The 12,969-nt window shown below is 50.7% G+C and overlaps 1 protein-coding gene across 1 annotated transcript in view; it reads left to right on the forward strand.

Annotated features, from left to right (window-relative positions):
• The first annotated feature begins 11,345 nt into the window (after window positions 1-11,345).
• Cacnb3 (calcium voltage-gated channel auxiliary subunit beta 3) overlaps window positions 11,346-12,969 on the forward strand; it is a 13,362-nt gene continuing 11,738 nt past the window's right edge. The window contains exon 1 of the mRNA XM_031354891.1: window positions 11,346-11,658. Within this exon, the coding sequence (XP_031210751.1) occupies window positions 11,617-11,658 (42 nt within the window). The 5' untranslated portion in view covers window positions 11,346-11,616. The remainder of the gene's footprint in view (window positions 11,659-12,969) is intronic.

Genomic DNA, 12,969 nt, shown 5'->3' on the forward strand with positions numbered 1-12,969 from the left:
AAGAAGAAGAAGAAGAAGAAGAAGAAGAAGAAGAAGAAGAAGAAGAAGAAGAAGAAGAAGAAATAGTTATAGTGCTCAATAGCAAAACTCTTTCCTGGCAACATGAGGCTCCGAATTCAACTCTAGGTAGAGTGGGAGAGGGGAGGGAAGGGGAGGGTATCAGAGGGGAGGGAGGTGCCTCTCATTGTAAAGCATGGTGAAGTATTTAGGAACTCAGCTGGCTTCTGCTCTCACATCTCTCAACATCTCTCGAGAGGCTCCACAGAAGCAGACATAGAAAGCACACATCTGAAAGAGTCAGCAAATTTGAGAGCTCTGACAGCCAGTAAATATAGACAAGATGTGCATGGAGTCACTGTACTGCTCCGGCCATTTCTCTATGGCTTTAGAAATGACCAAGACAGGAAAATGCCTAGTTTGGCACCAGCACGAAAACACTGCAGTGAGCGAATTAACACAGTACCACGCTCTCCCGGAAACTCCCTCCTTCCCGCAGAATATTACTGAAGGGGAGGTGAGAGCAAGATACCAGATGCCAGCAAAGCAAACTTCACTGCTGAACAATGTTTGTTTAAAAATGGTCCCATATGGGCTGGAGAGATGGCTCAGTGGGTAAGAGCACCGACTGCTCTTCCAGGGGTCCTGAGTTCAATTCCCAGCAACCACATGGTGGCTTACAACCATCTGTAATGGGGTCTGACGCCCTCTTCTGGTGTGTCTGAAGACAGGGACACTGTACTTCCATTAAAAAGAAAAAAGAAAAAAAAAACTTTAAAAAAAAGACCCCATATTTGACATTTTCCCCTAAACTTCAATTTGTTATGGAAATCATCACAATTTTGTTTGTCTCCTTAATATTTCTACAATTGAACTGAGTGTTTTGTTGTTGGGTTTTTTGTTTGTTTGGACGGCTGGCTTGGTTTTGAGACAGGGTCAAATCAGGCTGGCCACAAACTGGCTATTTTTTTGATACCCCCCACCTCCTAGAGCTGCAATCATAAGCCTGTGCCCCACACTGCCCAGCAGGTACAGCTGAATTGTTTTTCACTGCATGGGGTCATCAGAATATTTCTAGTGCACAGTGTATTTCCTAATGTGTCCCCAAACCACCCACAGGCAGATAGGCAGGAGGCGCCGGGAGGCAGGGGAACCAGAAGGCCACGGAACTGACTCTGGGAGGCAGGAGGGCAGGAGGTGGGGCTCCAGGAGAAAGCTCTGTAAGAGAATGGAACTTTACCTTTCAGCTTCCTCCTGGCTGGCTTGTTACTTTGTTACTGCTTTCCCTTCTTTGTTTGCTGCAGGGGGTTAAAAACCTCAAGCCAAATCAAAGTTCATGAATTTCACTGTTTTGTTTTTGTTATTATTCTGAACTTTAGAAGCTACTTAGCTGTTCGTTTCCTGGACACACAAAACAATGGAGCTGGGTGGGAGAAGGCATAAATAGGGAGACAGAACTCCGGGTTTCGAGTGGAACTCCACGAGCGCTGTAGAGATGGATGCAGATAGTCACACCCAGTACACAGCCTACACTTGAGAGTCAACTCTGACACAAACGAGACTTTCTGGTAGATCTGTCTTTGTGTTGTTGGGAATTGTGGGGGAGGGGAGCTGTGCACCTGCACAGAGTACAGGAACTTTGTTTCTCTTCAGTGTAGCTGTGAATTTTGTTGAGTCTTGAGGTTGTGTGTGTTTGTGTGTGTGTGTGGGGGGGGTGTTCAGTATATATCTATATGCATGGATGTACAGGTCCCCCTGAAGGTGACAAAAAAGCATCAGATCTTACGTAGCTGGAGTTGCAGGCTATTGTGAGCTGACTTATATGGGTGCTGGGAATTGAACCAGGGTCCTCTGCAAGAGCCACAAGTGTTCTTAATCACTGAGCCATCTCATCTGCCCTTTTGCTGTGAACTTTCAGTTGTTCAGAAGAATAGTGTTGGGTTCCTGTTTTGTTTATGTTCGAAGGAAGGGAAACCCAGTGATAGATTCTAGGCAGGGAGCCCAAGGCTGTCAATTCCCAGTGACATGCGTGTGAGGGATGTCCCTTCACAGCACTGTTGGTATTTGGGGTTTTGTCCTGTGCTGGGGGTTAAACTCAGGGCCTCAGCACATGCTAGGCAGGCAATCATTGAACAGCCCCCCAGCACCGCAGGGCTGCGTTCAAGATGAATGATATATACATGAAAGTGCCTCTCCCACTTCTTGTGTCCTCCCATGCTGCGCAGTTGAAACAGCAGCCACACGCCTGCAAGGTCACAGGGCATGTCTACAAGATCACACAGGTCACACAGGCATGTCTACAAGATCACACAGGTCACACAGGCACATCTACAAGATCACACAGGTCATAGAGCATGTCTACAAGGTCACACAGGTCACACAGGCATGTCTACAAGGTCACACAGGTCTCACGGGCACGTATACAAGGTCACGCAGGTCATACAGGCATGTCTACAAGGGACCCCTCTGCAACAGCAACCTCTGCCTCCTTGGATTTGGGCCTGGGTGTAAGCCTATGCTCTCTGTGTGACTTGGACCTATGGATTGCTTCCTAAGGAGTATAATGAAGCAGAGGATGAGCTATCACTCTCAGAATTAGGCTACAGTTTGTGGAATCTACCACACACTTGCCCCTCACCCCACTCCTAGAAGTAAGCTGCCAAGTTATGGTGGAGCTAAAAAGAGATTCAGATAGCAAGGAACAAATGTATCAGCTAACAGACTGCTAAGACCCAAGGAAAGCTTGCGGACAATAGATGTGCCAGTCCACCGCACATAGGGTATTCAATACATGGCCTTTTATAGTGACGGCTCTGGAGTTTTGGGGATCTTTGAAAAACACGGAAATATCATGGGAATATGTTTTCATTTTAATCCAGGATGTGGGGCTGCTTCAGTTGTTCACAGCAGCTCTGATTGGCCTTCTGCCCTTAGCAGGGGTGGGATTTTGCCAGCTGCAGACAGCTTCTGCAATTGTGATGTTTGGAATTCTGAGGACTTTTTATATAAATGCTAATGCCCCTGAGAGGTGGGGGGTTGTTGATTGGTTGTTGTTGCTCTCAGTTAAGTAGTAGTAGTACATGAAGAAGAAACAAGGAGGAGGAGGAGGAGGAGAAGAAGAAATAATTAGATATCCTGACCCCAAAGATCAAATTTGCCCCAAGGAACTCGATGCCCCCTATTCAGCAGAGAGTAGTGCCCCTTCTGACCCCTGACTTTATCCAGGGATCTCTTTCCTTTCCTCTCTATCCTTTCCCCCCTTTCTTATCTAGTGTTAGGGGATTGAAAGGGAGGAAGAAGAGGGGGTGGAGAAGGATGGAAGGAAGAAGAACCCACAGAGTAGCCAAAGTCAGCTCCAGTCTTTGCTTGGGCACTGAATGGAATTTATCAGCATTTGTAAAAGACAGTTTGGGGTGAATTAAATATTGACTAAGAAAAGATAAAATTAAAATTAAAAATGTAAAACATCCTTGAATAAAAAAATCAAATTTCAAACAGCATTTCATTATGATCTCATTTTTTCTTTTAAAAAAATTTGTCTATGTGTATGAAAAAGGATTCATTTTATCTTATAATTTCATTTCTAAGTATATACCCAGGAAAAACAAGTTCATTCGATTGTTAAAAGACATAATCAGAATGTTCATAGGAATTTTATTTATTATAGACCAAATTGGAGTCATCTTTAGCAGAAGAATGAAGAGCAGAGAGATTAAATTGTGGGATAGTCTAAGAATAGTCTACTGCAGGGCAGTGGAAAACTCCAAAAGGCTGAGGAGAACCAGTTTCAGAAACACAATGTTACGGTGGGTGGAGAGTGGATTCAGCAGGTGGGAGCGCTTGCTGCTCATGCAGAGCCCAAGTTCAGTGCCCAGCACCCCTTGGGTGACTCACAAACTGTAACTCCAGCTTCAGGAGATCCGACATCCTCTTCTGACCTCTGCAGCTACCTGTACACAGACAGCATGAGCACCCGCATACATGTAAGTTGTAAAAATGTAAACATTAAAATAGAATGCCGTACAGCCTGTACATCACTGTTATTCAAAGTTCAAGTACGTGTGCAAGTGGAATGTGTAATGGCGTCTGCATAGTCATGCCAACGGTAGGCTAGATGCCAACCAGGAGGGGAGCAGAGGGGAAGCTTGTAGTGTGAGCTTGATGCTTAAACATTGATCGGTTACACAGAGGTAGACCCCACACATAAATGCAAAAGGCCATCAAATCGTATATCTAACATTTGTGAGGTAGGCAATTCAGTTATATCTCATCCCATACTTTAAAAAAAAAAAAATGTAAAAGGAAAATCCAGAGGCAGGAGGTGTAGGTCAGCGGCAGATGGCTCAGTGTGCAGCATTGCAATAAGAGGGGTAAAAAAAATTCAGCTTGAAGGCAGACATGCCAGCAGTCCTTCCTAGTCGATGCTCTGATTTGTTTTAGTCCTGATCTTTATTTTCTTGTGTGTGTGTTTGTGTGTGTGTGTGTTTGTGTGTGTGTGTTTGTGTGTGTTTGTGTGTGTGTGTTTGTGTGTGTTTGTGTGTGTGTGTGTTTGTGTGTGTGTTTGTGTGTGTGTTTGTGTGTGTGTTTGTGTGTGTGTGTGTTGGTGTGTGTGTGTGTGTGTGTGTGTGTGTGTGTGTGTGTAACAAGATTCCACTCTCTAGCCCCGGCTGACCTGAAACCCATTATTTAGTCCAAGCCAGACTTGGACTTGGGGGCAGCCACTCACCTCGGCTTCCCGTTGTCAATCTTGAGATTGCGGCTGTAAACTACCCCACCCAGCTTCTAAACTTTATTTTCTTTTTGCGACATATAGGCAACACTTCTATAATAATCAAAGGTTATTTTGAGAACTACATTCCAAATATTTGATTCATGCTGCCTCGGGGACGTCAAGAAACCTTACTGCACCAGTCCAAAGGAGAGAGGGGTGTGGCCTCACATAATAGGAATGGAGATGCTAATCGCCCTGGCATCTGGCTGGGAGTGGGGTGAGGTCGGGGATAGAGGATGGGGTTTGGTTGTCGTGACTTTTCAGGGGAAGTCCCAAACGCTGAGTATGAGGAAAGTCCCAGTGGGCATGCGCAGTAATGAAACCTAACTGGGATCCCCAAATGAGAAGATCCAACTGTTGGTTAGCTGTGGCATTTAAAAGTCATTTAATCTCAGAAGTCCCTCAGTGGCTTAGTCATAGAGCAGGGGCTAAAAGCCCCAACTCTAGCTGTGCGCAGGTTCTTTCCACTCTGTGCCACTTCGCTGGTTTTGCAATTCCGGGTCCTAACTCTACCAAAGCAGTCTACACGCCGTGAACCACAGACCTCATTCAGTTCTCACAGAGCTTTGTGACTAGAGGACCCGGTCCTTTCCTGTGTTTCTTGTTTGGTTTTGAGGCAGGGTCTCACTCTGTTGCCTAGGCTGGCTTCCCACGCTCAAGCCTCCTGATTGGGCTTCCTTACTGCTGCCATTACAGGTGTGCACCACTGGGCCCAGTTCTACCCCTTTCCTTTAATTCTCACCCCCACACACCCTAGTTTTAATTATATACATATTTGTGTTTTGCCTGCCTGTATGTCTATGTGTTTTGTGTCCACAGAGCTAAGAAGGGAGAGTCGGATCCCCTAGAACTGTATTTACAGATGGTTAAGAGCCACCACGTGGGTGCTGAAAACCAAACTTGAGTCCTCTGGAAGATCCATCAGTTCTCAGTCTCTCTCTCTCTCTCTCTCTCTCTCATGCTTTCTTTATTTTTATTGTATGTGAATTGGTGGTTTTCCTGTGTGTGTCTGTATAAGGGTGTTGGATCTCCTGAAGCTGGAGTTACAGACAGTTGAGGTGCCACGTGGGTGCTGGGAATGGAACCCAGGACCGCTGGAAGAGCTCTGAACTGCAGTTCTCCTAACTGCTGAGCCATCTCTCCAGCACCCCCACCGCACCCTCCGCGCTTTTTTTTTTTTTTTTTTTGGTTTTTCGAGACAGGGTTTCTCTGTATAGCCTTGTCTGTCCTGGAGACCAGGCTGGCCTCAAACTCAGAAATCCACCTGCCTCTGCCTCCCGAGTGCTGGGATTAAAGGCGTGTGCCACCACTGCCCGGCTCCATCCCCTTTTTTATTTCTTATTTTGATGGTGTCTCCTGTGGAACAAGCTGGCCTCCAACTCCCTGTACGGCTGGTGGTGGTTTTGACCTTCTGATTCTCCTGCCTGCACCTCCAGAGGGCTGGGGTTATAGGCATGTGCCTCTATGCTTGGATTATTCAGGGCTGAGAATCTAACCCAGGGCTTCAGGCTTCTTGTGTAGTGAGCAAGTGCTCTTCCAGCTGAGAGCTACATTCTCAGCCCTTTTCTCCCCCTCCCTCTTTTTAAAGTTTTTAAAAAATGTATGTATTTCGTATATGTGAGCACACTGTCTTCAGATGCACCAGAAGAAGGCTTGGGGCTGGGTGGTTGTGGCGCCCGCCTTTAATCCCAGCACTTGGGAGGCATAGGCAGGCAGATTTCTGAGTTTGAGGCCAACCTGGTCTATAGAGTGAGTTCCAGGACAGCCAGAGCTCCACAGAGAAACCCTGTCTCAAAAACCAACCAAACAAACAAACAGAAGAAGGCATGGATCCCCATTACAGATGGTTGTGAGCCACCATGTGGTTGTTGGGAATTGAACTCAGGACCTCTGGAAGAGCAGTCAGTGCTCTTAACCGCTGAACCAACTCTCCAGCTCTCTCCCCCCCTTTAAAATAATTATTTATTTTTATGTGTCTGTGTGCTTTGCCTGAATATATGTTGGTGTGTCACGTACACATGTGGTACCATAGGAAGTCAAAAAAGGGTGCCACATCCCTTGAAACTGAAGTTGCAGACAGTTGTAAGCTGCTGTTTGGGTGCCAAGAATCAAACCCAGGTCCTCTGGAAGAGCAAACAGTGCTCTTAACCACTGGGCCATCTCTCTACTTGGCCCTTTAAAAAAAAAAAACAAAACCTTCTTTCTTTCTTCTTCCTTTTTAAAGATATACTGGTGTGTTGCTTGCTTATATGTCAGCATTTGAGGATCCCCTGGAACTGGAGTTACAGACAGTTGTAAGCTGCCACATGGGTGCTGGGAATCGAACCCAGGTCCTCTGGAAGAACAGCCAGTGCTCCTAACCACTGAACTCCAGCCCCCTTCTTTCTGTTTTTAAAGAGCAGTTTCTGAGGCAATAAATACTATACACAAGTAGTCACTCATAGAGTCAGGCCCTCCCCCCCATCTTCAGACTCCAAACACTGCCTTCTTTTCAAGATCTGGGTGGCCTTTCAGAACCCCGATGCTTAACTACCCACTCTCCACGCCACCTCACTCTCTTCCCACACACAGAGTCCTGTGTGTAGGGAGGCACCAGGCCCACCCTCAAGGTCCTCTCACTGAGCTGCTTTCCTGTCATTCAAAACTCCAAACTTCTGCCTCTGTAACCCCAGAGGCCTATAGGAGTCCAAACCTTCAACTTCCAGTGGCCGCTTAGGTCTTCTGTTCCTAGTGCCCTGTTGGTTCAAAGGTGAATGTCAGCTCTCTATCCTAAGAGCAGCCTCCTCACTTGAATGTTCTCTACCAGCCGCCCACCTCCTTTCTTAGCAGGAGGATTCTTCCCAAACCCAGCACCCCACCCTCCACCCCCACCCAGGTGACATGCTCTCCCAGTATCCTTCCCAGGGCCACAAAGCTCCTCAGAGCAGTGAGAAGAGGCGGAGTGGCAGGCAATGGTGGGGCCCAGGAGCCAGCAGCTGTGAGCAGCACTGCACCCTCTTCAATAATTCATCTTCCAGCAGGCTGCAGGCACCATGCCCTCATTCGGAGCCAGAGATGGCTGCTACAGCTCTGTGGGGTTGGAGAGGGAGGCTGAGAGGAACAGAGAGCTGGGAGAACAGGTCAGAGGTGCCCAGCCTCCAAGCCTACGCTGCACATGGCCTGGCCCGCTATTCTTTGTGAAAAGGGTTTCAGTCTGGGCTACTAGGGGTTCCGATCTGGGAAGGATCTCAGAGAGCGCCTGCACTCAGCTCTCTGCTGTGCATATACCAGGCTCAGCCTCATGCCCTGGCAGAGCCTGCAGGCTATCTTTCTAATGATGTCCACAGCCTTCTGTCCCCTGACACATCTCAGCTGTCCCCACCTCAGGAGTCCCGCTCTTCCAGAGCTCCCATCACTTAGAGGTCCCCAAAACTCTCCTTGGCTGTTGGTCCAGCCCCATCTCTTCAACCCCAGCCTCTCTGGCTAAAAGCTAATGTTTACAGAGCTTGTAGACCGTGGGAGTGGAGGACCTTAACTGACCCCGTGTGTAGCAAGAGAAGGGATTCAGAATCGTAAATATGAAGAGTGTGCCAACCAGTTCTTTGTCTATAGTGTAGAGGGATGGTGGTAAAGTCTAAGCCACGTCAGGGACTTTGCCTTCTCAGTGTCCCATCCTTCAGGGACAGCTTGAATTCCGTTCCTGTGCTAGCCCTGTTCCTTCTGCAATCCACTGCAACGGTACATGCAATGGTGTTAGAAGGGAAACTGAGATGAAAGACTAAAGCCAACGCTTCCAGAGCACCTAGTCCACACCAGGCTGAGCCAGAATGACCAGCAGAAGTCTGAGAGCCAAGCAATTCTGGCTGCTCACTTTCTCTTTCAAGTGAAGAGGGATTCCTCAAATAGTCAAAACAGACTCACTGTCTGCCCCAGAATGGGAAAGAAAGAGCTGGGTCTGGAAGCCATAGTTGACTCCTCGTTCCCTCTGGGGGCCTGGCTTCCGGAGAGAAGGTGTTATCATTCTGGGCACTGTCAAGAAACTCCTCAGACATATTTATAGCAAATGCTGCATCAGGGAGATGGAGCCTGAGAGAGCCTCAAAGCATCAAATAACTCCACAGGCCCAGAGGTGGAGGCCAGGAAGAGGTACTGAGTGCAGCAGGAGAGACTGAGGTTTGATGTCGGAGGAACTTCCCAAAGTAATATTTGGAGTTGACAATGGGAATTCCCTGAAAAAGTTACTTCCAAAGGATTTTTCTCAGAGGGATAAAGCATCATGTTTTGGTCTGGTAGATTTTGAAAAGGGGGGGGGGGATTGGTGGGCCACAGATTCTGTCCTGGTAATGTCTAGACTACCAAATACCAGGGCGGATACAAGCAGAGTTGTCCAGATGATGCCATTCTGAAGAGGCAAGTTGAGACTGAAGAGTAAGATGATGAAGTCTCTTGGCTCTGTGTAGAAACCTAGGGTTTGGTAGGTCTGCACAGGCCAGGCTGGGGCAGGGCCCCCAAAAGGTATCCAATAGGGGCAGGTGGGCCTCTCTTAAGTAACCTGCCCAGAGACTCAAGTCCCAAGTGCAAAGGAGGAACTAAACGACCTTAAGTGGAGAGGCGGAGAGTATGTGCCCCTGCCAATCACCTCACTGGGGGGAGGGCCTTTGACGAGGAGTCCAGCCCCTATACCTACCTTTTTGCACCGCAGTGTAGACCTGGTATGCGGACCAAGTCCCACAGTTTGGGTGAAAATGAACAAATAGGGGTGTGGGCTCCCTCTTTGCACCCCAGATTTCCCCTGATAAACTCAGAGAAGTGATATTTATGTTTTATAGGGGTGGAGACAGACTGCTTCAGGGGTGTAGGCTCAGGCAGATGGAGGAGGGAGGCCAGGGACAATCGCTTTCTCCTGTGAAAACCGAAGCGCCCCAAGGCCCAGAGGAGCCAGTCCATTAGCTGTGGTCAGCAGGGGAGGCAAGGAGGGAGGGGGATGGGGGATACATCTCTCCCTCCAGGTCTTATTGCCTAGGCAAAACTTTTAGCTCCCTCTATGACAACCCCCAACATGACAAAAGGAAAAGAATTAATACTCTCCCTACCCCCCTACCTCGTCCCCAAGCCTGTGTCTCTTCTTCAGGGTTGAAGCTGAGTGTGTAGGGGTGGCAGGAAAGAAACCTTATCTGTGGCAGGAACAGACCACAGAGGGGGGGGGGGCAGTGCCCTCCCAGGCACTGTCCAGGTTAAAGCCAGCCCAAGACAAACCTGGAATGGAGCACTCTGAGAATGGATGCTCTTCCACCTTAACTCTCTCTGGAGTGGGACCAGTGGAAAGTCAGCAGAGTAGAGACAGTCTCCGGAGATCTTCAGGGAACAGAGAGGTGGAGAGGAGGGGTCCCAAGCCCCCTCCACCCGGCGAAAGTGGGTTCCAAGAAGGGCTGAGAAAGGGAGCTTTCCTGTTGGGAAACCCCGAGGTGAAGTTGGAGGCTCCCTCAGGTCACTAGATCTCTCAGTTCTGTCTCCCACGAAGGGGTCTGCTCCCACCTGCTCCGGGCCCAGGAGCAGTCACGGTTTTAAGAACAGGGAAGGGTCCGGCTCGGTACGGAAGGACCAATGAGAGGTTAGTCCGCTTAGAAGGATGTAGGGAGAGAGCGCACTGGGATTGCACCCTCGCTCCCCCCTCCCACGCCAGAACTTGGGCTTGTCCGCTTTGACGTGCCCGCCGGAGGGGACGAGAAGGGGTACTGACCCGAGAAGCGGTCCTGCGACTTTGTGTTCTCTGCTGCTCAGATTGAGCTGGGATGCTGCCCGGCTTGCCCGGGCTCGCCCTGAGACCAGGATGGAGGTAAGAGCGGTCTAGGGCTCTGGAGGGGATAAGAGTGTCTCTAAAGAACTCCACATGGGTGGGGACAGAGTGCGACCTGGGGTTCTCTTCTGGGGCTGGGGCTGGGGGGGCTTCGGCAGGGTCTAGATCCAGGCTGCGCCCTCCCCGGCAGCGCCTCCTGCTGGCAGGTGCGGCCGATGCAGCCACCTGGAGGGTGGGTGCGGACACCCCGCCATCGAATCTAGGGGGCGCTACAGCGGGTAGGGAAGCGGCCGCCTCATCTCGCCTTGACCTTCCCTTTGGCGGATCTGAGACCTGCAGTGCCCTAGCTGACCCAGGAGGCGTCCGTGCTGGGCTGTCCCCTAAAGGATTCTGCAGAAGCCACAGGGTCCGGACCTGGACTGAGTGGATGGATGGTGGTGGCTTCCCCAGAACTCAGAGGGGCGTCTTGAGGCTAGGTCAAGCGGACTGAGCAGCTGACACTTCCTTCTTGGTCTGTTACCCGGCTGAGGTGGGACTCAGTAGGACTTTTTTCCTTAGGGCGCCGGGGGTGGGGCACTAGATGCACAGAGCTGGGGCTTGGGGGCAGCCGAGCTCAACCTCCCCCCCAGAGCCTGCCTTTGAACCTTTCCTGCCCTCAGCCTGCGGTGGCAGAGCTCCACAGACCCTGTCTTTTCTGGAGGAGGGGGAGGAGGGGAAGAAGGGGGGCAGGCTGGGTGGGAAAGAGGGGTGGGGATGGAAGGACAGTGGGAGACACCAGACGAATAGGGAACTAGGGTGGGAGAAAGGCAAGACTGAAGAGGAGACACACTGGACGAAAGACGAGGGAAGTGCGGGAGAAATTGAAGGAGGAGGCTAGAAAGGAAGGGAGGAGGGAGGAGGAGGAAAAGGGGTGGAACCAGGAGCGAGGAGAGGGAGCGGGCGGCTGGAGCTGGGCGGGCGTGGGGCGAGGCCAGGCGTGCAAGCTGGAGCGGTGTGCAGAGCCTCGGCTGGGTCCCGCTCCCGCCTCGGAGCCCCTGGCCCGGGGGAGGGAGAGAGGCCGCTAACCCGGTCTATGTCTTTTTCTGACTCCAGTGCAACCTTCCTGCTGAACGAGGTAACCGCCGGGGGCCCCCTCCCCAGAAGGGTGGGAGGGAAGCTCCGGCATTTGGGGGAAACTGCAGCATGGGGCGGGAGCGAAAACTGGAGTTGAGAGGTTCTGGGTAAGAGAGGAAGGGAAGGCTGGAACTGGTGCCTCCGGCAAAATGTGCAGAGAGGTCTGACTGGGAGGCTGAGAAGGGGGCTCTATTGAAAGGAGGGCCGAGCCAGGCCTCCTCAGTAACCCTCTCTGAGTTCCCGGGGGAGGGGGCAAGCTAATAGCTGGAATTCGAGGGGCCTCCACCTGGAGTAGAATTCCCAGTTCCTGCCTCAGTTTCCCCACTTGCTGCCCAGTTAGAGTTTTCTGGAGGTTTTCAGCTCCCAGACCTGGCCGTTTAAGGCTTTCCTCCTCAATCCTGCTTCTCCGGCTGGATTAGCAGGAGAACTGGGATAGGCAGGTGTGGCTAAAGTGAGAAATGAAGTGGGACCTCGGTGGTAGTACTGAGGTGGGGGGGGAGAGGGGATCAAGTGCCTGCGGGACCCAGGGGATGCCAGGAGGTATGAGGAACTTGAACCCATCTCCTGAGGAGGTGGTTGGCATAGCAACGAATTTCTCTGAGGCAGACTTAGACACCATTGTCCCAGCTGGGAATGAGGACAACAAGGTGTGACCCGACCCCTGGGAGGCTGAAAGCAAATCTGCTGCCTACAGTCCAGGGACCCCCATGAGTGGGTAGTCCCAAAATGAGAGGCCAGGAGAGGAGATTCCAGACGGGACCCTCTGCCGGGAGAAGAGAGCAGGAGGGGTCTTGCTCTCTGACCCTTCTCCACCCTCTGGGAGGAGAGAGGGGACGAAGGAGACAAAGGAAAGCAGAGGGTACAGGACAAGGCAGTGCTTGGGGACACAGCATATATCTTACTAACCCCTAAACACACAGGGTTAGAGCTGTCTGTGGCAGCTGCTTCCCCCAGGGCAGCTGGTGCCCTCAGACACAAGAGCTCCAATAAAGTTGCCTGCCAATCCTTCAGTGAGGAGACAGACTAGGTGTCATTAGATGAGCCCCCCCCCTTCCATCTTTTTCTTACCAAGGAAACAGGAAGATGAGACATAGGTGGGAAGCCAGTTGGCTTGGGTGGGTGGCCTTCCTCTCCTTTCTACCACACAGAACCCTTCCCAATTGTGGCAGGAAGGGCCACGGATGGGCAGAATCTGAACTTACACCCGCCGGGGTCTGAGGAGCTAGAAAGTGGCAAAGGGCTGAGTTGAGAAAGCGAGACACCAGGCACGGCTGATGCCTGCCTCACATCCTCTTGGGATACCCAAGCAAGA

The sequence above is a fragment of the Mastomys coucha genome, unplaced genomic scaffold (genome assembly GCF_008632895.1).
Source record: "Mastomys coucha isolate ucsf_1 unplaced genomic scaffold, UCSF_Mcou_1 pScaffold11, whole genome shotgun sequence".
NCBI classification, from domain to species: Eukaryota; Metazoa; Chordata; class Mammalia; order Rodentia; family Muridae; genus Mastomys; species Mastomys coucha.